The 27,362-nt window shown below is 40.3% G+C and overlaps 1 protein-coding gene and 1 long non-coding RNA gene across 4 annotated transcripts in view; one reads left to right on the forward strand and one right to left on the reverse strand.

Annotated features, from left to right (window-relative positions):
* Window positions 1-23,085, reverse strand: part of adgrd2 (adhesion G protein-coupled receptor D2) — a 49,265-nt gene extending 26,180 nt beyond the window's left edge. For 2 of the 3 annotated variants that reach the window (XM_028035024.1, XM_028035022.1), the window contains exons 1-16: window positions 22,996-23,085; window positions 22,667-22,713; window positions 22,411-22,468; window positions 22,059-22,298; window positions 21,346-21,975; window positions 19,368-19,490; window positions 16,391-16,485; window positions 15,518-15,814; window positions 11,304-11,415; window positions 9,788-9,922; window positions 9,438-9,546; window positions 1,651-1,756; window positions 1,507-1,562; window positions 1,256-1,382; window positions 1,046-1,149; window positions 703-805 (exon numbers count right to left, since the gene is read on the reverse strand). In XM_028035024.1, coding sequence (XP_027890825.1) covers window positions 703-805; window positions 1,046-1,149; window positions 1,256-1,382; window positions 1,507-1,562; window positions 1,651-1,756; window positions 9,438-9,546; window positions 9,788-9,922; window positions 11,304-11,415; window positions 15,518-15,814; window positions 16,391-16,485; window positions 19,368-19,490; window positions 21,346-21,975; window positions 22,059-22,298; window positions 22,411-22,468; window positions 22,667-22,711 — 2,340 coding nt within the window. In that variant the 5' untranslated portion in view covers window positions 22,712-22,713; window positions 22,996-23,085. The other variant, XM_028035023.1, reaches the window with a different exon arrangement.
* On the forward strand, window positions 8,833-9,150 carry LOC114155236 (uncharacterized). The gene is made up of 2 exons (XR_003597706.1): window positions 8,833-8,973; window positions 9,055-9,150. It is a non-coding gene; the product is annotated as an uncharacterized LOC114155236 (long non-coding RNA).
* Window positions 23,086-27,362: the final 4,277 nt, after the last annotated feature.

Consider the following 27,362-nt stretch of genomic DNA (forward strand, 5'->3'; position numbering starts at 1 on the left):
CCTTCTTTGCTACATCTGTGCTAGACCTATTTTCAGCAGATAATCAGTGATCATAACTAGAGCTGTCAGTTGATTAAAAATTGGATTAACCACACTGTGATTAATCACATTAATCACATCATTAAGAAAATGTTTTATTGTCTGAAGATCCTCAGTTTTCGAGGCTTTGGATGTTAATTTAGAAACGTCCCTCTCCATTCACTTCCTATGGAACTTCAAAGATGTCGCTTGTCCTCATCCAGCTGAGAGACCGCCATAATTCATTCATGTCCACATGAAGACCAGAGACGAAACACGAGAAAGTTAAAAATGTCCAACTTTTGTTTCAGTCTGCAGTCACAGAGAACTTTCACCTTTCTCTGTCGTTCGTCGCTCACCGTGTGTCGAGCCGATAACGGCTGTGAACTACACAACCATTTACAGGAGAGAGGCTTTTATTTCACAGCAGGTAGTTTGATTAATCAGCATTAATATTAATATTAATAATATTAATATTAGTAACGTTAACACGTTAACATTTTCAGATTAATCTTGTGTTCACACGTTAATGTTGACAGCCCTAGTCATAATGCACCGGGCTGAATGCATTATGAATACATGGTTTTACAATATGGTGGAAAATCTTTTTATAACACTTTATATGATTACTATTGGGAGTGTTCTGGATTGTACACTTCAAGTCAGTAAATGAAAGTGTCTCACCTGATTTTCTGCGGCCCAGTCGCTGCACATCAGCAGCAGCTCAGCGAGGCCCAGAGCAGCTATCAGGTTCTTATGGACAGTGGTTCGGTCTGATTTGGGGACTCTACAAAAGTCACACACACACACGCGCACGCCCCCGCACACACACACCCCATCATGTGTGAGCTGCGATGTGTGAGAGAAGCTCTCCCATGTTTATTGAAAAATGATTTCCTTTAGGGATGCTCACACATCCACACAATATTCAGCTTTTTTTCTTATTGGTGTGAATCTAGCAGCGATTTATGAAATGCTTTTCACCCTTGATGCTTTCAGAATGCACTCTGTGATGTTTGTGACTCACCCCACAGCAATGAAGAGGATGAAGGTGAAGAGGAGGCCACACAGAGACACTCCACAGCCAATGAACGTCAGCACCTGCAGAGCTTTTTCGTTTTCTGGGCTCCTCTGGTGCAGAGCAACACAAAATGCATTTGCTGTTTAAACAGCTGCACATCCTATTGATGAGGATGCTACAGAAATCCACAGCCGTTGTCAGACAAACAAATGTTACCTGAGTTTCGTAAACCTGCAGCAGCACAGCAAAATTGGTGGTATGGTTGCAGTAGCACACGGTGTATGCATAATGTTTGGACACAAGCTCACAGCCTCTTGTGTTCCACCACCCACCAGCCTCCGGACTGCTTAGACAAAAATGATATGCCGTCTGCTTAGGATCCACTTACACAGTTAATTTTGTTATTGTAAAAGTTGCAATAGTCACTTAAATAGCAAGTTCTCCTAAATATAACCATTCCTACTTACGTGAGATCAAAGTCCCAGAATGCACACACAGGATCATACACAGCATCAATGGAATTCTGGGGAAATTATCAGGAGATGATTAATATGTCATTCTAATAGGCCAGTACTTTTACGGTGCAGACATAAACCAGAGGTTTGGTTAACCTGTGCTTTGTGCTGGAGCTGGAAGTGAACCGCCATGCTGACTGGCTGGTCGTCTCCCAGCACAGTGGAGGATATAACAGCCGAGCCCAGCACAGTGCCCAGATACCTGTGGGTGAACAAAGACTTTACCCACAGTAAATGAAACATCGATCAACATGATTGATGTGTATGATTTTGATAATGGCACTCATCAAAATGTAATGTTTGTTCAATCGTTGACTGTATGGTGTTTTCTTTATAACTTTGTCATTTTGTGTTTTTGTTATGTAAAGCACTTTTAACTGCCTTGCTGCTGAAGAGTAATGTACAAATAAACTTGATTGATTGATTGGTTGGTTGATTTATTGTGTGTTTTTTAAATAAGTGTGTATTTTGATTGGATTTTCAATGAAGATGCTAAACACAAGACACATTCCCTTCTTCTATTGTGAAAAAAAATTGAAAGTAAAGTCAAGACAATAAATTAATTCATTCGTTTCTACAGCCTAGAATGTGGCTTTTCACCAATCTTTGCTACATAGTTTCAGAACAAGGACATCTTTACACACTGACTGACTGAGAACTGACTGACCATCAATCATCTCAGTCGGCTGAGATCTGTGACCACCTGGTTAGAAGGTGGTCACAGTGAGTTAGGTTAGCTAGTTAGGTTGGGTTATCTTATTTTTTTGTTATCCAAAAATAGATTTGGTTTGCAGTGGTACATACATATCCATGCACACACACACTGTAAAAAGTGAGAACACATCACATCACCATTCACATATCGTATTCTCAAGGCTCCACAAGTCATATATAAAACACAAAAGAGGAAAGTAAAAACATAAAAATTCATTTTCAACTCATTTTCATAAGAGCATGCTTTACTACTATCACTACTGTTACTGAGGGAGGACTAAAAGTTAACAAAGCACAGGTAACATAAAGCCATAAGGAAGTGTTTAAAGAAACAAAATGTGTATTTTGCTGGCAATATGTCTGTTGCTCACTGTGAATGTGCAAACATAAACCAGAACAAGAAGTTCAGCAGAACATTTTACACCAATGTATCCTTATTTTGTCTTTTTGAGCTACTGGCCTCCGTCTCACTCACTTTCCAGATGGTTAATCCTGGCGGTGGACAAAGTTTACAAGCAGTGTTTTTTCTTTCCCCTTTCTTAAAATTCATTAAGGTCTTTTAAATCGTATGTCGTCTGGTCATCTTTTCTTTTTTTTAACCTGCTTTTTAAGCGTTCTCCTTTATGATTTTGTTTGTTGTGCTCAGTGTTCTGTTTGTAATTTTGCTTGATTCATGTCAAGTGTCTTGGACTATTTAGAAATAATTATTATGATAATGTCTCATTTTCAGGTCATCCCATATTCGGGGCTGTATTTGAGGTATTATTTGAGCTCCTTGTAAAGATCTTCTTGTTGCCGTGGTTACACAACAACTGTACAAAAGTAAAGGAATAGCAGCAAAAATTCTTCCAGCTGCACGGCATCCAAAACTAGAGGATCCTCATCCACAAAAACACAATTTCAATCAGAAAAAGGGAAATTTAAGTTTCATAGTATAAACCAGAATTAATGTAACAATATTCCAATATGCTGCCACATTGAATGCCATAATGTTATGTTCCGGGGTTCTGGCTGCATGGTGGGAGTTCCTGTGCACTCTTATTACCTTTTACCACCAGATGGCGACAGGTTCCGGTTGGAGTGCGGTGCATTATTATCCGCAGCTGTTCGTGATCATCTTCATCAGCGGCGCAGACTTAAGGAGTTGGCCGCCAGTCCAGCGTCGCCTGAGTGTTAGCCAGTCACGGTACCTCTGAGCCCCCTGAGCCCGTCTCTGTGTTTCTAGTTGTCTTGAACATTCTAGTAATTATCTTTGTTTACTCCGTTGCCTTTTAGGTGATCCTTTGATGAGATCCCGGTTGAATTCCTGGTTTATGAACCACCCTCGTGACGCCGTGGAAAGTATCCACAGGTTGCCCGAGTTCCCAGACTCACCTCTCCGTTGTTTTGCAATTATCTCCTGGACCCCCACGGCTGGCGGCCGTACCACTCCTCCGTCTCTCCGCTGCACCCGAGCCTACCTGTCCGCTGCCCGCCGCACTCCTCCGTTGTTCTTGGACCCACCAAGAACCGAGACCCCGGACATACTTTGTTTCCCCTCCAAGACTCCGTTCATCTGCAACAAGTAAGATCAGCCTGTTTTTCCCAGAAAGATTTCCTTTCTTCCCACGACCCCTGAACTCACCACTCTGCTCTTTCCTCGTAGTGAACCATTGTTGCCGTCACTGTCTTTGCCCCTGGACCAGACCATCCTGATTCTCGCTGATAATTGTGTGATCATTATTAAATCATTTAACACTGATCCTACCTCTCCTGTCTTGTGTTCTGCATGTGGGCTTGTTAAAAACTACCATCATGACAGAACACTCAGGCCAACAAATCAGCCCAGCAGACGCAATCCGGAGAGCCTTAGCCGAACAACAATCTACATTGCAAACTCATGAAAACGCATTAAGAGAGTTAAGTAGAATCCAAACTGAAACGAACCAACAACTGTCTGAATTAACCCGTTTCCTTCGAGGTTCAGCCCCTCAAACTTCTCCTCCAGATCCCGCTCCAGCTTCTGACTCAGCTCTAGCTTCAAACCCAGCTCCGGAGATCCAATCCACGTTTTCTGAGGTCCGTCCACCTACACCCGAAAGATTCACAGGTGACCGGAGAAAATGTAATGGTTTTCTCCTTCAATGCTCGATAATGTTCAATCACTCCCCGAGAAGCTTCCCTTACGACAGCTCCAAGATTGCATACGTCCTGTCCTCGTTGTCGGGACAAGCTTTGTTATGGGCCGAAGCTCGTTTCCCAGATCCAGCACGCTATGGCTGTTCATTTGATGAATTCATAAAAGAGTTCAGACAGGTGTTTTGTCAAGATGCTGACCAGTCATTTAATTCCAGAGAGTTGTGGAATATTAAACAAGGAAATAGAACTGTGGCGGAATTTTCCGTTGATTTCCGCATCAAGGCTGCAGCGACAGGCTGGAACCCAGCCGCGCTTAAGAGCGCATATTATAACGCGTTAAATGAAAACATTAAGGATGAGCTGGCTACTTTTGAAGAACCTAGGACCCTAGAGGAATTAATTAGCCAGACCATCCGACTGGATCACAGAATCCGGTCCCGAAGGAGAGATTGGGGTCGTAGGAGCCAACCATTTAGACACCTCGGTGGCTCCGCTTCCCCCTCGGCAGTTTCTCCGCCCCGAGCCTTTCAGGAACCCGAGCCCATGCAGTTAGGTCGGACTCGCCTGACTCCTGAGGAGCGCCAGCGGCGCATTTCAGCCCGCCTTTGTATTTATTGTGGTTCCCCGGGTCATTTTCTGGCCAACTGTCCGGTTCGTTTAAACCTCCCGGTCCGCCCGTAGCAGCGAGGAGGTTGGCGGACCATCCCAGTGAAAGAGACTCTCCTCGCTTACTGTTGCCCGCAACCATTTTGATTCAGACCCAGTCATTTTCTTTATCCGCCCTAGTCGACTCTGGTTGCGAACAAGATTTGATCGACGACTCCCTGGTGAAACAGATGAAAATAGAGACCGAACCACTACCTGTTCCACTGCGAGTCACAGCATTAGATGGAAAAACGCTGCCACACATCACACATAAAACCAAACCACTCCACCTCATCATTTCTGGTAACCACAGTGAGTTTATTTCATTTTTTGTATTTTCATCAGCCAATTCCCCCATAATTTTAGGTTTCCACTGGTTACAACTTCACAACCCACAAATAAACTGGACCGAAAAACACCTAGAATCCTGGTCCACTTCTTGTCACTCATCTTGTCTCCGCTCAGCTGTTCCCCCAGGTCCTCCGCCGGCTGAGCCTCAGGAGGCGGACCCGGTCGATCTCTCCACAATCCCCTCTGAATACCACGACCTCGCTCCTGTGTTCAGTAAGTCCAAGGCTCTTTCTCTCCCTCCTCACCGTCCATATGATTGTTCCATAGATCTCCTGCCGGGGGCTCCGTTACCCACCAGTCGCTTATACAATATTTCTCGACCTGAAAGAGACACTATGGAAAAATATATAAAGGAGTCTTTGGCAGCCGGTATAATCCGCACCTCATCTTCCCCTCTGGGAGCTGGATTTTTTTTTGTAGGGAAGAAAGATGGATCCCTGAGACCCTGCATAGACTATAGAGGGTTAAACAATATTACAGTTAAGAATAAGTATCCCCTGCCATTATTATCATCTGCCTTCGAACCGGTGCACGGTGCTACAGTTTTTTCCAAACTCGACCTGAGAAACGCTTACCATCTTCTGCGCATACGCAAGGGTGACGAGTGGAAGACTGCATTTAAGACACCTACTGGCCATTTTGAGTACTGCGTGATGCCTTTTGGCTTATCCAATGCGCCTGCATTTTTTCAAGCCCTAGTAAACGATGTTTTAAGAGACTTTCTGAACATCTTTGTTTTCGTATACCTGGATGACATTCTCATTTATTCACAGACTCTAGAGACACACAGACGCCACGTTCGCATGGTTCTCCAAAGACTGCTCGAGAACAAACTATTTGTCAAAGCTGAGAAGTGTGAGTTCCACAAGCCGTCAATTTCCTTCTTGGGTTTCATATTAGGGGGCGGACAGGTACGGCCAACGGAGGAAAAGATCCAGGCAGTACTGCAGTGGCCCACACCCGAAACCCGCAAGCAGCTCCAACGCTTCCTCGGATTTGCAAACTTTTACCGCCGTTTTATCAGAAACTACAGTCAGACAGCTTTACCACTAACTGCACTAACCTCTTCCAAGATCCCTTTTAGTTGGACTCCGGAGGCTGAAGCGGCGTTCTCACGCCTCAAGACCCTCTTCGCCAACGCACCCATCCTGATTCAGCCAGACCCGTCCCGACAGTTCATTGTCGAGGTCGACACCTCAGACACCGGAGTTGGTGCGGTTTTATCCCAGATCTCTCCTCGCGACAATAAAACTCACCCATGTGCCTTTTTTTCCCGCAGATTATCACCTCCAGAGAGAAACTATGATGTGGGAGATCGGGAGCTACTAGCTATAAAATTAGCCCTGGAAGAATGGAGACATTGGCTGGAGGGAGCAGAGCATCCGGTGCTGGTCTGGACCGATCACAAGAACTTGTCCTACCTTCAGTCTGCCCGGAGGCTCAACCCACGTCAGTCACGCTGGTCACTATTTTTCTCTCGATTCAATCTCTCCATCTCATATCGCCCTGGTTCCCGTAACATCAAACCTGACGCACTTTCCCGCCTGTATTCATCTGATGATTCCGAGAAGGCCCCTGCCACTATTCTTCCTCCCAGTTGTACAGTCGCCACCGTTACCTGGGAGATCGAAGACATCATTACACAAGCTCAGTTGACAGAACCTGCACCCGACACCTGTCCACCCAACAAGCTCTACGTTCCTGTCTCAGTCCGAGCCCGTTTTCTCCACTGGATCCATGCCTCAAAATTCTCTGCACATCCCGGAATAAGCCGTACCATTGCACTCGTCAACCGCAAGTTTTGGTGGCCTTCTGTCCATAAAGATGTCAGTGAGTATGTCCAAGCCTGCACCACCTGTTCCAGAAATAAAACCTCTCACCAACCACCATCTGGTCTCCTGCAACCTCTCCCCATCCCCAAACGGCCATGGTCTCACATATCTATAGATTTTGTTACCGGCCTACCTCCTTCCAAGGGCATGACCACCATCCTCTCCATCGTCGACCGTTTCTCCAAGACCTGCCACTTCGTTCCTCTCCGTAAGTTACCCACAGCTTTTCAAACCGCTCAACTTCTGATCAAACACGTTTTCCGACTCCATGGCATCCCACAAGACATCCTCTCTGACCGAGGTCCTCAGTTCATCTCTCAGGTTTGGAAAAGTTTCTGTTCGGCTCTCAACGCATCTATCTCACTCTCTTCCGGCTTTCACCCCCAGACCAACGGTCAAACTGAACGGCTCAACCAGGACCTGGAAACCACCCTCCGCTGCTTCACCTCCACCAACCCCTCTGACTGGTCCCAATTCCTCCCTTGGGTGGAGTACGCTCACAACAGCCACATCTCAGCAGCTACCGGTATGTCCCCGTTCGAGGCTTCCATTGGTTATCAACCCCCTCTTCTTTCCTCAGAGGAAAAGGATATTTCAGTCACCTCAGTCCGTCATCACATCCGCCGTTGTCAAAGTCTGGAACACCATTATCCGTAACCTCAACCACACTGCAGATAGAAATAAGCGCCTGGCTGACCAGAAGAGAAGACCAGCACCCATATACATCCCAGGTCAACAGGTTTGGCTTTCTTCACGTGACATTCCGCTCAAATCCATTTCCAAGAAGCTCTCTCCCCGATACATTGGTCCCTTCCCCATTGAAACCATAATCAGTCCGTCTGCTGTCCGTCTCCGTCTGCCCGCCTCCCTCCGCGTCCACCCCACCTTCCATGTGTCCCAGATCAAACCTGTCCAGACCAGCACGCTCTGCCCTCCAGCCGAACCCCCTCCACCCCCCCGTGACATTGATGGTCATCCTGCATACACCGTCCGCCGGATCGTGGACTCCCGTCGGCGAGGTCGCGGCTGGCAGTACCTCGTCGATTGGGAGGGCTACGGTCCGGAGGAAAGATCCTGGATCTCTGGTTCTTCCATCCTAGACCCTTCCCTTATCTCCGACTATCGTTCCTCGTTGCCTTCCAGTTTGTCTAGGCCGCCAGGTGGCGACCGTTGAGGGGGGGGTACTGTTATGTTCCGGGGTTCTGGCTGCATGGTGGGAGTTCCTGTGCACCCTTATTACCTTTTACCACCAGATGGCGACAGGTTCCGGTTGGAGTGCGGTGTATTATTATCCGCAGCTGTTCGTGATCATCTTCATCAGCGGCGCAGACTTAAGGAGTTGGCCGCCAGTCCAGCGTCGCCTGAGTGTTAGCCAGTCACGGTACCTCTGAGCCCCCTGAGCCCGTCTCTGTGTTTCTAGTTGTCTTGAACATTCTAGTAATTATCTTTGTTTACTCCGTTGCCTTTTAGGTGATCCTTTGATGAGATCCCGGTTGAATTCCTGGTTTATGAACCACCCTCGTGACGCCGTGGAAAGTATCCACAGGTTGCCCGAGTTCCCAGACTCACCTCTCCGTTGTTTTGCAATTATCTCCTGGACCCCCACGGCTGGCGGCCGTACCACTCCTCCGTCTCTCCGCTGCACCCGAGCCTACCTGTCCGCTGCCCGCCGCACTCCTCCGTTGTTCTTGGACCCACCAAGAACCGAGACCCCGGACATACTTTGTTTCCCCTCCAAGACTCCGTTCATCTGCAACAAGTAAGATCAGCCTGTTTTTCCCAGAAAGATTTCCTTTCTTCCCACGACCCCTGAACTCACCACTCTGCTCTTTCCTCATAGTGAACCATTGTTGCCGTCACTGTCTTTGCCCCTGGACCAGACCATCCTGATTCTCGCTGATAATTGTGTGATCATTATTAAATCATTTAACACTGATCCTACCTCTCCTGTCTTGTGTTCTGCATGTGGGCTTGTTAAAAACTACCATCATGACACATAAGCTAAGCACAATTCTGATAGGGTGCTGCATCAACTAACGCCTACCCATGTAAATTCATTGGATACCAAAAATCATAGAGGAAACATTTTGCTGCCATCAAGTTGTCCGAGTTTGTCCCAAATATACTTAATTTAGCAGATTTTCATAAAACCTAAATATGTTAAATGCACTATTTTGAAATACCAGCTGCAGAGCGGTTCTGGCAGTAAGGGGTTAATTCTACCTTTGTGCGCCGTCAGTGACCGTAGGCTCCATGGTGATGTTCTCTTCTGGATTGAAAAGAGGTCGCAGAGAGCCGTACCACGTGTTGACCAAGGTGATCTTATAGAAACCTGCACATTCAACACAAAAGCTTTTCTTCAGTTTGCAGGACAAAAAAGCTAAAAAGAAAACATACACTAAAAGAGAACTAATTCATCACTAGATTATGATTTTCTATCAGGATTTGTTGCAAAATCTGACATTGTGGCACAGGAAGAGCACGATGCCTTTGATTTCACCTGCAGAATTTAACATCAAATAAAACTCTTCTGACAGAATGAATCAAGGAATGGATTTGTATGAATTTTCTACCATTGTTCTGCAGATCCTGTAGCTTCTGACGTGGAACAGAAATGCAGTCTAGAAGGCTGAGAGTCTCTGGCCCAGGCCCACAGAAACTCTCCACTCTAGATCCTTCACCCAGTCTTTGTTGCTGCAGCTCCACTTCTACAAAGAACATAACAATCCAGATAACATTTCAAATGTGTGACATTACAAAACGTTTTATGCAGAACATCAGCAGAATATTCTGATGTTTCTGTATACACGTTTCTGATGTTGTATTGATTACCTTTTGTATTGAAAAGGTTCTGCCACCTTTTGGGTTAAGATTAGAATGTCTGACTAATGTGAGGCTTCATTTTTTTGTTAGTGTTTTTTTGCAATACCTAAACTGGGATGGAAATTCTGCTATGCATATTTAGTATCTGCAGCTATTAGTGGACTAATGTTTTTAAATAAAAAGCAGGGTTAATAACATTCAAGTGGCTAAAATTAAGGATTGCTTGATCATGTCACATTAAAGTTTATGAGAAGGAAAAATGGAAATGTGTTTTCACTAACATCCTGTTCAACAACACATAAGATGAGCAAGCTTTTGTTTCTACCTGTTAGTACAGAACAAATATGAAAATATTCTGTCACATTTATCAATAAGCTTCCTTTTTTGACTTTAAGAAACTATTCCATTTCATTCATATTATTCATATTCATATTATACTACAATATCCAAAGTTTAACTGTGTTCTTTCTTTCATTTTCTTAAGATTAATTATCTTTGTTTCTTGTGAATTTTTAATTGATTGTGGGGGGTATAAAAATGAACTTATGGATGTAAATCTGCTCCATGTAAATTTTGTCTAACACTGAATAAATAAAAGTATCTGAATCTGGATAATATTCAGCATGGACAATGAAATCACGTCTGTTGCTCACTATGTTGTGTCTGTTTCTACATAAAACAATTGTTTATATAAAATATTAACTGCAGCGCAAATATATGTCTTTTTTTACACATAGTAGTCACTATACAAACAGAAAATGACCAAGTATTTATACTTAACACATGAGTCATCCCTCACACACACATAGGATTCCTGTTGGGTTCAGAAAGTTCGATTCAGATTACAAGCAGTGACCAGCGCTGTATTTGTTGTATTATAGTCTGTGAACAATCCAGCAGCTCATCCAGTAGTAAGTATCACATAATGAACAGCCTCATTCAACCAGCACCACAAAAAGATGCCAAATTCAGTTTGTGTTTTTGTTCTGAAATTAAAATCAACATGAAAGCTGCATTCAAAAACTGAGAATTTTTGTTTTTTGACAAAGCATTTAAATTTGTGCCTTTATTGTTGGTTTAGTGCTGCATTTCTGTCTCCATTCTAGAATATATTTGATCATTTTTGAAGGTCTGCTGTTACATAATTTCATTTCTGTGCTTTCATTAATGTTTTGGATGATAGACTCGGGTCGTGGCTCCAACCTGTGGATTCATAACTTCATAAATCCTGTGACCGTAACAAAAGTGGAAATTTGGGCAACTCACTGATATTGGGAGCGTGGATGGTCACATGGTCAGTCTCTGCTGTCAAACTTGGACTCAAGCGGGTCACCATCCGGTCCACGCTCTTCACAACATCCATGGGACCGTTCACCACCTGAAACCCAGAGCACCAGTGTGTTGGCATCGACAGCCCTCACCCACCCTGCCCAGAGCTACACACTCATCAGAGCTAAGGACTCTTCAAAATGACCATTCATTGCAGCACAATGGAAAAATACTTTAAGTGCCGTTAACAGTTTGAAAGAGTCTGCAGATTAGCCGAGGAGGACACACAAAGCTCAACAGACAGGCCTATAATGCATGCCTCATAGATTTTGCCATTGTCTGTTTCCAAACACCGCATTCTGATTTCAGTGTGCCCATCTAAAAGCTGAGCCTTGGAGACGGAGCTGGGAGCAGAGCGCGGGAGGTTTGTGGATGAGTGCAGCCTCGGTTTTTCAGAGTGCTTCTCATCCATTGAGGATGCGTTGAGGTGGCCTTGGAGAACTAAGAGGCTTGGGGGCTGCGGGGGGGGGAGCGCTGAGAGAAATACAGCTTTTCACGTAGAGCAGTTGTTCCACAGATCTATATAAAACACACAATGGTGCAGAAGTACAAAAAATGATTATAAATAAAAAATAAATAAACAAGAGGAAGCAATGTGCCTTCTCTTTGGCTGACATTTCCAGTCAAAACGCAGAGCAAAGTCTGACTGATTAAGCATTATATTTGAGGAAGACTTTAAGATGATCTACTCAGGTGTTCATCATTTTAGCTGATCTTGGTGCATTTTCAGTTGCATTTACAGAAGCGCACTGTCCTCTAGTGTTTGGAACAGAACATAACACATTTCATTGCAATGCCGACGCTTTCGGCTGTAAATCAGTTCTGCGTATGATTGTGCAGGTTTATCTAAATCACTGTCCCACCAAACAACGATGCACCATTTTATCTCCTAATTTCATCTCTCCTATTTCCTGCCTTCAGAGAACCAATCATGTGTTAGTGATGTTCACCTGCCACATTAAGCTGTTTATTTGATCACATTCCATCCTCAAACTTAACTGCATTTATTTACTTTCTAAATATTCTGCACATTTTTTTCTCCTCCTCTCAGTCCTGTGGGGTTTAATTCTAACATCTTCTAGAGAGGAAATCTTTGCGAGATAGCTCCTGCTCAGGCACAGATGAAAAACATAAAAATCTTCTTACAAATTATTCACAATTGAATTTAAGTCTGGACTTTGACTGGGCCATTGCTACACATAGATCTGCTTTATTCCAAGCCATTCCATTGTTTTCCACCTGGCTGTATGTTTAGGGTAATTGTCCTGATGGAAGGTAAACCTCCACCCAATTTTCAAGTTTTCTGAGTTCTCCTACAGCTTTTGTTTCAGGATTGGACTATATTTAACTGCCGGTTGATTCTCCCACATGAACTGTGAATCACTGCTGCTCCTCCTGGGTTCCCGTCCTTAGATTAGTTCATATTCCTTTATTTAATCAGGTAAACCCCGTTGAGATCTTGATCTCATTTTCAAGAGGGACCTGAGCAAAAAATGTGCAATACATAGCAACCTGGTTACAAGATTAGTACTCCTCTTTTACGGCGTGTGAGTTTAGGTGGATGGCTACATTTTTGTAGATTTGAGGATTCTATTTCTTCTTTCATTTTCAGATGATGGACTGATCAGCGTGACTGGATATTGTTCAGTAACCTCATTTCTCCTCCCTGACTAGTCTGTTGTGTTCCTTGGTCTTCTTCATGCTTTTTCTTCCCTAGTGATCCCCAACAAACCTCTGAGGACTTCACAGAACAGCTGGATGTAAACCCAGATTCAGTTGCATTACAAGGATAATCTTTGTACTAGTTAGGTCACTTTCAAAGGCGTTTGGTTGCACTGGAGTTTCTGTAAAGACATTAAAGTTAAGAGAGTTGACCGTGTTACAGGGCACACCTCTCATATATGTACATGAGAAAAAAAATGTGATTACCATGAGCCATATTCCTCACATTTCATACATTACTTTGTGTTGGTCCATCACATAAAATCCCCATAAAATACATAAACTTAATGGTAGTTTGAAAAATATTAAATATAAAGGTCAACAGTTGTGGGTACAATACATGGAACTTCATTTTCACCACTCTTCAGAGAACCAGAAGTATAATTATTATTCATACAGTTGCATTCTGTAATGCAGAACACATTAACATCTTAATGTGTTTTACACGCATTAAAATTCTGAAGCTGAATAGAAAATGTAGTAATCATACTGGTGATTGTTTGAAGAATTGAGCTTTGGTGTTTATAATTTTCACTGTTAGTGCGACAGGAACTCTGAACTTATATTGCTTTTTATTTGGATATTCTCAGCCCTATAAAATTCAGACTTTCATTGTTTCACACATTTTTGTCAAATCATTCATCATGTCCTTGTTCCCTTTACAGCAAAACACATTCCACTAAGGAAAACATATCCTTGACACAATATTTTACAGTTTTACCAACAGATAAATATGTAATCCACCAATTCCTCTCAAGGTTAGTTTGTTCATTGCAGAAAGTACAGCGCTTACCAGGCAGGGCGTGGCAGAAAGTTCTTGTTACAGACAAAGCAGAACATAGTTTTGTGATTCTCAGACACACAGAAAGCTGGAGAATATAAAATATAGATCAACTGCCCCCATGAACCTGCTTCTGTTCAAGGAAAACAAAGGAAAAAACTTAGAACAATACCTGATGTTTCCAGTTAATTCGAACTGGCTAAACAAAACTAAAGCTATGGATTGGAATTAACTTTATCAAAAACATACGTCACAGTCAACAGTCTATTATGGAATAACTGAAGTCCATTAATTATAAACCATGTTAAGTTTAAAGCTCTTCAGTCTTTGAATTTGTCAGGAATATTGAGCTACAAAAAGACACAGAAGCTCGTTTAAGTAAGACAGTCATTTTAAATTTGTGTAGCAGATGCAAACTGCCCATGTAGCCCATGTCTCTGTGCATGTTTTCAAAAAATATTTACAAAAAAATGTTTTATTGTCTCAAACCCAACATGTCTGAAGATTTTCAGTTTTCCAGGTTTGTATATTCAGCGAGGGCTTAAGGAAGTCATTTTGTTTTAAACATTAATTTAGAAATGTCCCTCTCTATTCCTTTCCAGTGGAACTTGCCAGTCACTCGGCTCGATGTAACTTTGAGCTGGTATACGTAGATATCCACATGAAGACCAGCGACGCAACACAAGAAAGTTGAAAATGTTCAAATTTTGTTGCTGTCGCAGAAAACGTTTATCTTCCTTTGTCAATCGTCGCTCACCGTGTGTCGAACTAATAACACACTGCTGTGAACTACGTATCCCTCCACAGGAGAGAGGCTTTTAGGTCAAAGTAGGTAGCAAAATTAAAACAAAACATACATGTCAGCTCAGACAAGTTGTCTCCTTTGTGCTGAGTTCTGCTGGATGTTCACCGTTACTGTAAGCTTTTCTATGGAGGAGAAAACGTCATCAGAATTTTATCAACTAATCAGTCATATGAAAGGAGAGCGGGGTGCTGGATCTCTGAATGTCATCTTATCCACTACATAGAAGTCGGAATTATTTTAATGTCAGTTCCGTTAATATTTTAATGGCAGGTGCAAAAGGCCGAAGGTGGCATTTTTTTAAAATTGCTGTGTTTCCATTAAACGCATTTATTTTTGTAATTCAAATTTGCACAAATTTATAGTCAATATAAACACAGCCAATGAAGAACCCATTAATGTCTTTCTAGGAGACATCATCTACATACAATTTACATTAGTGATGGTTTATATGGTTTTCATAAAAAAACAACATCCTTTCAACAATGAACAACTCCAGCTTTGCTACTCAGAGTCACTAATTTCACAGTTAGAAAATTGGAAAATGGTAAAATTTAGACTTAACTATCTATAAATCAACAGTGTTAGGAGACTTTTTAAATATATTTAGAATCCGTCACGATACGTTGCTGTAAATTTCAACATCTATACTTTTGTAAGTAACGTTTTCATTTAATGATTTGACCTGAAGTGATTGGGTCAAGGTTGAAGGATGATTCCCATCTTTTCTCTGTGATGTCAGCAGGAAGAATGACACGGCTTTAGAAACATTTCAAGCACTTATATTGCTCAGAAGAGCAATAATGGTAAGTCTCCAGTAAATCTACTTCATACATCACATGCTACCTCTTTGATAGCCTGCCACTTGTCTGCATTGTCTTCACTGATGATGCTGTCAGCCACACTGATGAAGTGCTGACTGAGCTCCTGGATGTTGTCACGGCTACTGTTTTCAGCGCTGACTGATGGTTCAGAGGAGACGTCAGCAGTGAGTGTCAGCAGCTGGATGAGCGTCACCATGTCGGCTGGCTGCAGGCCGTCCTGCTGCGTGTCTTCCAGGGCCTGGATGGAGGCGTTGAGCAGGGCCGCAGCCTGGGCCAGGCTGTCCAGCCCTGATGGCTGCTGCACAAGCATCAGCTCAGACTGAAAGAGAATATGCTGGATTCAGTGAAAATCTACACTGAATAATTCAACTTTTTTTATTTTGCAATCTAATAAACCATCCATCCATTATCTAAACACGCATATCCTTGCGGGGTGGGGAGCTGGTGCCTCTCTCCACATACATACAGAGGACATGCAGAAAGAACCCGGCCAGGATTTGAACCCAGGACCTTCTTGCTGTAAAACAACGGTACTATCAACTGTGCCGCTGTGTAGCCTGAATTCAATGAAACATTGGGCTAAATTATTTTAAGACAAGCATTACTTGTCTTAAAAGTAAGAAAAGGAAAAGTCAACAATTTTTTTTTGACTTTCACATTAAGATCTACATAGAAACACTGCACAATAACCTAAACATATTGTGTTTTTTGTATTGTTGATCACTCAATTAATTTGATTTTGCATATAGATGTAATGCCTTTTGTAATTTTTCTTTGTCAATTCCAGCTTTCATCAAACTGGTACGATGTTGATATCCTCACTGGGAACGTTTAGCTGTGACTGTCTGGTATCAGGAATCAGCTGGTGTTTGATAGGCATGCAGGCGTGGCCTACCTGGCTCTTGTTGGAAAGCTTCATCAGTTGGTTCATGAAGGCAGAAGGCTGGCTGCTCTGAGACTTACTGATCTGCTCCATCCTGTGGTGCCGCTCTGCAGCAGAGAGGACAGTTCATGTGTGTTGGTTACGAACAGATGGGAGAACAGACCATTGAACTATAAATCCTGAGATAAAAAAACATTACTTGGAGATAAAGGTTTTTCTCTTCATCATGACAGGTTACTATATCTGCTCTCAGTGACATCAGAAGGCCCATACACCCTGAATAAAATCATTTTCAACTATTGAACACCTACATGTTACATTAGTCATCTAGATGACCTTGCTTTTATCAGGTACAAATTCAATGCTGATTAAACATTCGTATGGGAGAATATGCACTATATTAATGAGCAAAACAAAAGCAGAAGATCTCATTGAGTAGTCTGATAGAAAATATTTGACATTTTCTGAGTTCAGCTATTGGTGATTTAATTTCATTGGTACAGGCAGCTATAACTAAACACCCTTCATTAAAATGTTAGATAAGAATCTCTGCTAAATACTGCTGGTCACTGTTTTCCAGATCTCAGTAGCTTACTTTAATTCATTTACATTGCAGTAATTTAATTAATTATTTAACAAGCAGGTCATGTCAGAGATACTCAAAGAAAAACAAATACAAAAGTTCAGTTCAAGGAAATAACAACACACACCAACTGGATTTCTTAAAACATATAATTAAAAATAGCTAAATTCAGTTTGATTAAGATATTTTCTTTTAAGTCATATGATTTTTGTTTTGTGTGGGACAATCATTTTGAAGTGTGACATTTCTGTTTTAGTTATCAGAGTTACCTGGCTGTGGAAATCGCCTTCAATTTGATACAAATCTGTTACAACACATGGATATATAGGAGGACAGCAATCAAACCTAACTTGTTCTGCATATGGGGGCGTTTGAAAATGTATTATATTGAATTTGGTCATCTCATAACTGGATATTTCATTAACTATCAATAATGGCACGGTTTCCATCAGTTCATTATCAGCATGGTGGGCTGCCAGGCTTTGCTTTCCATTTTTTTCTTTTACTACATACAATTGTTTCTGAGGACAGCTGAATCTGTAACTTTAATCAGAATCTGAACAGGAATTCTATTTTGAATCTCAGTGAAAAAAAAGATAATCTGCTGCTGCAGTAGATAATATTAGTTTTATCTACATGTTAAAATTGCATCTCCCATGTGCATTGAAAAAGTTTTTCACAAACTTTTTCAATTTGGTTTTACCTTTGTTAAAAAAATTAATGACATGCTGGAATCTGTGGTGTGTTTTTATTCACCTGAGGTCAAATTTAATTAATTTTAGAACCTGGAGAAGAGCAAATGCTTTATGTTATAAACCCTACAATAGTTTGTGTGTGCTGAACTAAATTAAATTATAATTTTTTTTAACAAAGACATTTCCTAAAAGCTAAAAATAGACAAAAGATTCATTTAAAATAAAGATAAAATATTGAATGTTGTAGTTCAGAGGTTGACACACAACAGTCCATGTAGACTGAGGTGTGTTCCTATTGATGGTGTTAACCTTGTGTTTTAAAAATGTTTTAACTTGTCTGGTTTTCACTGCTAATTACTAAATTTTAAATGTTGCCTGTACAAACCCAGTGTCCAGTACAGAGGCAACAATTGTTTATTTTTTAAACTGATGTTCAAATGAAACAAATTAAGAAACACCTTTGTGTTGTTATGAAACCTTGAATACTTCCTTTATCTCAGAAGGAAATTAAATTAAAATTAAAGAAAACATAAAAACTTGGCTAAAATTACAATTGTTTTTCAGGGCATTTATGCCATCTTATACAAACTTGAAGGGACAGTGAATAATTTAATTGGACAAATTCCTATTTGTGCTTCTAAACAGAAACAGCTAGTAAAAAGAAAGCAAAACTGAAAGAGAAAAATCAAACTTCTCGCTGATTCATTCAACAAAATGTAACACTTCATACACAACTCAATTTTAAAACCTGAATTAAAGTTTGCTTTATTTGTTGTTGGAAAAACATTTAACAATGCAAGGCAAAATAATAATAATAATTTATGTATTTTCATGTTACAGTACTACATTCAATGTGTTTTCTTATATAAACAATATAAACTAGTGTATAATTGTGATTTAGGGGGAATTGAGACAGTGTCTCCACATTTTTACAAACACAAATGTGGCGTACATTTGTTTTCAGATTACCAAATCCAACTACAATAATCTCTATCCCATTTCCAACTTACCTTCCATCTCTAAGACAGACAGACAGACAGACAGACAGACAGACAGACAGACAGACAGACAGACAGACAGACAGACAGACAGACAGACAGACAGACAGGCAGATAGATAGATAGATAGATAGATAGATAGATAGATAGATAGATAGATAGATAGATAGATAGATAGATAGATAGATAGATAGATAGATAGATAGATAGATAGATAGATAGATAGATGGTTGTAGGATGAAGTGTACCGTGAGAAGTTGCAATTCCTCACTATTTTAAAGTCCAACATAAAAACGAGACAAAATCTATATTTAATACCATCCACTGTTTCTGTGACAACCCCAATAACGCGTCTAAATAATGTTAGACCGATTACACATTTCAACTGTGGCTAACCATCTGGACATGGAAGTTGACAATAAAGATAGTGAAGGATTCCATAGAACCATTTTAGCTGAAACCAGAAAAAGAACAAACTACGTATGACCTCACTGACCTCCAGAGTACCAGGTCTTAAACTTCATTAATCAGGAAGGTTCTGGGTTCAGGTTTCTGCCAGGACCTCTGCATGGATATTTTGCTTTCAACCAGTTCAACATTGTTTTCGAAATTTTAAAAGACATCAACTCTTCTCCTACAGAGTCACTGATGTGTATTTATAGGCCCAGTATTCATTCAACAATACCATGCAGACTGCAAAATCAGAGTCTCACCTCGGCTGCTCCTGCAGATGAAAGGCAGAAGATCAGAGCAGTCTGTCCAGCTGAAGGATGGCAGCTGATCCGACCAGCCCTGCAATGTCCTGCAGCCCTGGAGCTCCATCTGCTGGAGCACTGCTGCTCATGCATTCAAATTGTTACAAATACACACACACACACACACACACGCACACACACACACACCCGCACACACACAGAAGCAGAATAATGGCTTCAGCTTTCAACTATAAGATTATTTGTAAACATATTTTGGCAAGGTTTGAATTTCTCCTGGATGTTTATGGTTCACAATTAAGGGAAGCAGAAAGTGGAGGCGCTGACTTCCAGACCGATCAGTTCTAAATGCCTTCGCCTTTCACTGTCCTTTACTGACGGCTCCATGAGCAACAAGACATTTTACACACATTTTACATAAGAGGTTCAGCAGTGGCGCTTAGGTAAACACTGCAAAGGTTGAATTCATCACCTACACAGCTGCAAAAAATCATCATTGAACATATTTTAAGACAATCTGAAAAGACAAAAATTACCAACTGCTTGGGCCACCTCATGGTAACAACTATTCTTTGCAGAGACTTTGTAGAGTTTTAGGCATTAATATTTCTCATGAAGATCAAGCCATGGCATCTGAGTCAATTTATAGTCCTGACTCCTGACGTTTACTAGGACATTTCAAAATCTTTTATTTAGTTTTTTTAGCCATTCAGCTCTAACTATGTTACATGCCAGGTTCCTGGACTCTGGTTTTTATACCCAAAGTGACGAAGTTGTACCAAGCCTTACCACTATAGGAAAATTCAACTGCGTAAGAACCGTTTGACCAAAGATGCCAGTAGAGAAATGGTTTCAGGCAAAATAATACCAAACTAAAAGAATTATGCAAAAATGTCAACATTCACTCAGAAACATAAATATAGAACCCTAAGCAACCAGTTTAGACAGTTCCATCAGCATAAAAGTGATTTGTGGGGAGTTTCACTTTCATTTATGAACTCTCATGAATTAAACAGAGTTCATAAACTCTCTTTACTTTTAAAAGTTTAGAAAAAAAACTTTTTCTAATGTTCTTCTAATGTTTGTCAGAAATTCCTACATTGCCTGCAGTACTAATGTATTACCTACATTGGTAATACATGTAGGTAATACATGTATTACCTACAGTACATGTATTAGGTCCTACCTACATATAGGTAGGTATTACCTGCATATCTCTGGTCACCGTTCCCAGGTGACCAGACAGCTGAACTGACCTCTGCAGGATCATTACCTGTGATCCTGTCTCCTGTGATCACAGGTAATGATTATCTACAAATGTTGTGTCAAACAGCCAATCAAAGCATTGAGTGTACAGAAATGTACGTACTTACATTTGTGCTTAAAACATATTTTTTTGACTGATCTATTGTGATATTCTAACTTTGTGGCATTGAATGTCTTTAATTATTTTGTCTATATTGATCATTAAAATTGCAAAAAATTAAAGCTTGGAATAATTTACACTATGTGTAATGAAAAATGACTGTTTCACTGTCTGAGATGACTAGCAAGACATGTTGCACATTTATGCACCTTTCAATTTTTTTATATCTGCCAGTACATCCAGTCTATTTATCATTTGTAAATGCAATGGCAAAATACATTTAGAAATGTTATTTTAATTAGAAATTGGTAATGCACAGTGGCTGTGTTTGGTATATTGACCTACTACACATTTACTACAAAAGCAGCAGAGAGATAAGCAACAAATTCTACTTTTAAAGTAATCAAGCTCAATTCTAATTCAACTTAATCTGTTAATGTGTATCATTGAACTAAGGAAAGTTCAAGTAAAGTGAAGCAGGGGTGTTACCACATTTTTTACTGTCATTTCAAGAGAATGTTATAAAATTTGTAACTGGCTGATTGGCTGTGAAAAACAAAAACCCAACATGTTTTGTGAACTTCTGGTTTTATAAATAGACTGTTATCCTACCTGGACAGAACAACGGGGCCTTCACCTCTTTGACCACATGATGGCTGTCTATGAGGCTGAGGTTCCAGCTGAAAAGTTTTTCCCGTATTGTGGCCGAACACAAATTCAAGGCACGGACATGCCTCGTTTCCAAAGAAACGTTCCATACATTCAGGTCAGTGATGTTCCCAAAAAATGGTTCTGTGAAATTTCCCCCAAAGGAGTCTTGGTCCTGACCCAGGATAAGAATACCATCACCGTGTATATCCCTGTCCATGTCTGTACCAGAGCCCATGTCTTTCCTGTCTCCGTCCACATAGATAGCCCAGTGATTGCTCATCCTACTCCATGTGACACAGGTGTGATGCCATGCACCGTCATTTGCAAAGGAGGCCTTGTATGGAAAGTGTTTTCCGTGGATTATGAGGGCCAGGTGGATACGACCCTGCGTGTCCACTCGGCCCCGCAGCTGGAACTCATTGGTCAGTACAGGTGCAGCGTAGGAGAAGACTGTTGATACATCAGTCCACTCTGTGTCCCACTGAACTCGAACACACACGCTGACAGACGACATGGCGGGAAAAGACACTCTGACACGTGCAAAGCCTTCATGGGATTCCTTTGGAAATCTTAGCACTGAGAACTCCGAATCTGAACCCAGAGAGAAAAAAATATATACTTTTTGTTCAGGGAAAATTTTGATCACAATTTTGAAGATCCCTAGTTCCACTTACACTGCTTGGAGAGAGCTACCGGCTTGGACTCTGCTCTGGAGTGATCTTTAACCCAGACTGGAGAGCGAAGTCCAGTCTGCTGCAGAAACTCCACGGTCTCTTTCTTGTCCTCTGACCGTTCCAGGGTGACCAGAGAGCTGAACTGACCTCTGCAGAAACTCTCAGCTCTGGAAAAGGGCAGCGAGTCGTTAAATAACTTCAGCACCCATTGTGATGTAGGATGGATGAGCTTGACTTGCTCTGAGAAAGCAAACACATTACAGATAGTTGATTAGAAATCTTATCAGTTGACCCACTTTTCAATTTTTAAATGAGAAAAATGCCAGAATAATTGAAGACTCTGTTCCCTCACCATGGGGCTGCTCCATTGTTTCTGTCCCAGCATGTGTTGGCTCACCATCACATATCACCTACAGAAAAAAGATTCCCAGTTTATCATTCCACAGTGGATGTTCCACAGTGTTCACACTTGTATGAATCGTGGCTATTTAAGATACATTTGTTGCAATGATTTCAATTAAATTTTTTGTGGCCTTTGGAGAATTAAAAAAAAATTTACAAAAATGGCTTCTGTTACACAGTATATTATATATTGTGAACATTATTACCTCCAACAAAAAGAGTACGAGTCCTGTAAGCATGATCCCAGCCATTTCTAGACAGAAGAAATTAATCAGTTGAGCTACAAAAATGTATTTTCCCTGTATCCATGTGCCTTTAAAAACATCACTATGCAAAATTCACTGCCAGTAACAGCACTAGAAAACACGCAAGCAGAGTTTCACAATGACTCTCCCCAACCGCTGACCCTCAAAAATTGCAAAAAGGTATCACCAGATTCTTCTGCACTCAGAGATTGTGCGTTCATTTCACGTCACTCTGGAGATAACTGCCAAACAGCGAAACATAAATCCAACTCTGGCTCCTCATACAGTACCTCTGTGTCAATGTCAACCATGTCCTGCAGTGTGTACACTCTCCTCAGAGAAAAAGAACCAGTGCTCCCAGTGCATCTGCCCAAGTCCCCATCTACCTCCCCTTCCTGCTTCAACACTCCTCCTTGCGTTCCTCCCTCTTGTGCAGCCACCCTAAAGCAATCTGCTTTTGTCATGCAAAGAGGGTCATTTTTTAAAAAGAACTCCACTTGCGCAAGCGGTGTCAAGCCTTTGGCACAGAGAGTTCATTTACAGCAGCAGGAAGCTGCACATACCCACCACTTTGCCCTTATCTATGTTTTCAACAGGCCACTCGAAAGTTAATGGTCCTATCAGTTCCATTACTGTAATTTATAGACAGTAAAGCTGAAAATACTCATATTATTAATTATCTAATAAAACCTCTTCATATTTTTTGTAAACATTTTCAGAAAATCATGTTGCTTACAAAATAAAATAATTAGTATATTCTATAAAATGTAAAGCGTTCTTTGTAATTATTTCACAACATCATCTGAGTTTTTCATATTATTATTATAGTTCAATGTACAATTGAAACCAAATGTTTGAATAAATTATCTAAAAACACTATAAAAAAACACAGATTTATCTTTCATTTCCTGATATGAATGAATTCCTGTTTTAGGTCAGTTAGCATTAACAAAATGATTTTTTATGGAATAATATTCTTTTCTCAAGATGCAGTTTTGTGAAGTTCCTCCTACAGCACAACACCTAGCGAACGCATGTGTAACATAGAAATATGCAACATCTACATATCCATAAAGCACTAAACCATAGACATCTACCAAAGACACATAGCAACGACATAGACCAACAACATCTACGCATATGACTTCTGCTTATTTTTGACACAAATGGAACCCCATAACAGTGCTACTTAACTTCCATGATCTGCAGTTCTGACTATCTGTGCAAGGTGGACTGGGTAGTCTGGTAGCACCAATAGTCAGAACATTATCTGATTATGGTCAGATTTTGAGGAGTGATTGTTCGAGGCTGTGAGGAAGAATGTACTGAAATATTAAACTCCCCTGCTCAGTTCTGGGTTGATGCAGCAGGAGAACGTTTCACCAATGCCTTTCCTTCTTTTCTTTTTGATAATGCAAAAACATAAGAGATTTTCCAGCCCATCAAATATCATATCCTTGTTTGTCACTACCATAATCTTTGTGTTTACTATGTCTTCACACCTAGATGTGGACCTTGAAAGGTCTGTGCAAAAACAAACGTCTGAAAACCATGTGACCGCGCACAAACAGCTCGACTTTTTGTCCAACCATGCTGGGGCTTTTAGGATTGCGTGCTTCTACATTTTTCATCCAGATGTTACAATGGTTATGCCAAACACTTCAATTTCAAGCCCCATTCACACTGAGATGATTTTCAGTGTATCTGCAAAAGTTTCTTTGTCGTTTAGGCTGTATGTCCACATGGATTCAACATCTCAGGACATCAGAAATGATCATTTTTGAAACAGGGTTCCGGAGTGGATAAATTTCATGTTTCCGTGTTGCCATGTGGTCTGTTTTTAAATGATGACATCAAAGCTCCATCTCTCTCTCTCTACCCTGCATTCCCCTCACTTTCACAAAGAACAAACATTTTATGTGTTGCTGCATCCTGTTTCGGCGACGCACATTTTCTGCATATTCAAGGGGTATGAATACTTTTGCAAGCCACTGTATACTTTATTGACCCCTAAGGGAAATTTTTGACAGCAGAAGTGAAGTGACTGCAAGATACAGATACAATAAGATAAAGACATAAACAGATAATAAGAATGCAGTTTGGACCGATTTCAACGATTTAAAATAGCACCACCGCCCTAAGAAATACATAGAAAATGTAACTAATGTAAAAGACAAAAATAACTTGAAGTGCAATAAAAGGCTTTCTGTGCCATCCTCCAAAAAACAGTTAGTTCATTAAGAAGAGAGAAGGAGGTTGGAAGGAATGCTTTAAGCGATTGATTTTGCAATGAAAGGCTCCGTAGCATTTTCCTAAAAGTAAAAATCCATAACCACCAAACAGAATACAGGACTGGTCCATCAAGGTGTTTATTCCTATTTAATTACTGTGGCATCATTGACCGACTGTAAGTATTATAAATAATAAGTAATAATAAGTAAGTATAAATAAGTAATATAAATATAAAAGACTTTGATAATCCTAATAAAAGCTCAAATTTACTCAGATTTATTGTCAATAAAAAAGCTAGTAAAAAGGTTTTGTCTTCAAATGCAATATGTAACCATTGTGTTTAAGATAATAAATCTTCCAGTGGATGAGGGGAGACTTGGAAGAAACCTTAATCTCTTGATCAAACACATTTTTTTACTGTTAAGTTCTCTTGGGTTCAGTTGAAATCTGTTAAAGTTATTTTCATGAAAAAGACTGTTTGACATTTCTCTATTTTATATTGGGAACATTGGACTTTATCTGTGTACAGGTTTACTGGCCTATGTTTTAAGAATGTTTTCTTTCTTGTTTTAGTCAGACTCCAAAAAACAAGAACTGATATTTTTGTAACAAAGGCTAAATAGTTCAATACCAAGAATCCAGTAATCCAGGAAAAGACCCATTAAGACACAACAAGTCAATTAGTATTCCACATAGACAACAGCCCACAGTGTGACAAGATCAACAAGAGGAAAAAGACCTACCAATAAAGATCTCTAAGTTTCTATTACCTTGAGCCTGTTTATGAATAATTTTGTTGTATGTATTATTGATATTGGAGCAAGTGTGAATAATATTAAACATGTGGATTAGAGACAATCCACAGTAGATAAAAATGTTTCTGTATAAAATTCCCAGCAATTGATAGTGTGAGAAGACAATAAAAAGTTTAATCATCAGTACATAGAACTCAATGTCTTATTTTTATTGACTAAAAACAGAATATTTAGAATTGACAAAAAACTGACCTTGATATGTGAACCAAACATTCATATATTTGCTAATCTTTGAGAACTTGGTGCCATTCCTCTGGGTGTAATTTACAGGAACATGTATGAATATGGGCACATTCACATATTTATTGTACCTTATTCAAAATTACAAAAGAATGTAGCTCAGACAGATGTTAGTCATAGCAGTATATTAGGGTCAGAGGTTCCTTCATTTTCATTTTGATGAATAGATGGTTGTGAAATTGCCCCAGAGAACAAGAAAAACTTGATCAGTAACAACAAAATGTTGTTACTGATCTATATGTTCTGACATACATATAAAACAAGTCTTCATGTATATTTAATACTTCACCAGGACCAATGTATATTTCCCTCATATGCAAAACAAAAAATGTCTTTAATCACAGAAGACACTTAAGAAAAAACTTATTTCGGAGATTTGTTATATTGCAGGAGGCAACAACACAATCAACTCATATGCATGTTGTAAGAAACTTAATAAAACATCTCTTACCAGGGTGCTTCTTTTCTCCAGTAATACAATTAGGCCACATTATAGCCATAAATCTACTCTTTCAGAAATTCAATGAAAAAATACCAAAAAAATAAATAAAAAATGTGAAGAACGTCGAGACAATGTTTTAGAACATATAATGTTAGAGCCAGTAAATCAACGCGCAAAGAGTCATATTAACCCTTTGTGTGACGGCAACTACAACTACAACTAAACTTTGTTTCACACTGAAAGGTTCAAATGTGTCCAGCCAAAGTTGAAACGGGTTCACCCAAACATGAAGGTTATCTGAAGAATAAGAACCAATGGTATAAACTCAAACCTCTGTGGAAAATCCTCTAATCCTCTTACCATTGTTAAAGTGTTCAAACTGTTATTATTTTGAAGGTCTGCTGTTGAATTGATTTTTGTCAGGAAAATTTCTTCCATTCTTACCCAGTGGGGAAAAAAGGCTGTTGTCACTAGATAGCACCAAACATTTGCCAAGAAAAAGGCGACAGTTTTAATAGTCATTGTTGCCTTCGAATCTCATATTTTTCAGTATATTTTATTTTAAGGGTCAGGGGTTAAAAATATCCACTGAAAAAAATATTGTAGCTATTTGACCATATTTGAAGTCTCCTTTCCAGGTCATTGAATTCAGCTTTTCCAATCATTTACATGACCACACGTATATAAAAAGAAATATCCAGCACCTAGTCTTACAGACTGCTTCTAAAAACCAAAGAACAACCTATTACCTGAAATGAGCTTCATAAAATTGGTTTGTGTCTAGACAAGCTGCAGGGAGAACAGTACCGGCCTGACTGCAAAATGTGTAAAGTTTGGTCCAGAGGAGCTGGACGTAATTCCAGTGAAAGAAATTCTTAATATTTCAGAATACCAAGAAATTTTTAACAATTTCATGTTTTCTATTTTG

The sequence above is a fragment of the Xiphophorus couchianus genome, chromosome 12 (genome assembly GCF_001444195.1).
Source record: "Xiphophorus couchianus chromosome 12, X_couchianus-1.0, whole genome shotgun sequence".
In the NCBI taxonomy this organism is placed as follows: domain Eukaryota; kingdom Metazoa; phylum Chordata; class Actinopteri; order Cyprinodontiformes; family Poeciliidae; genus Xiphophorus; species Xiphophorus couchianus.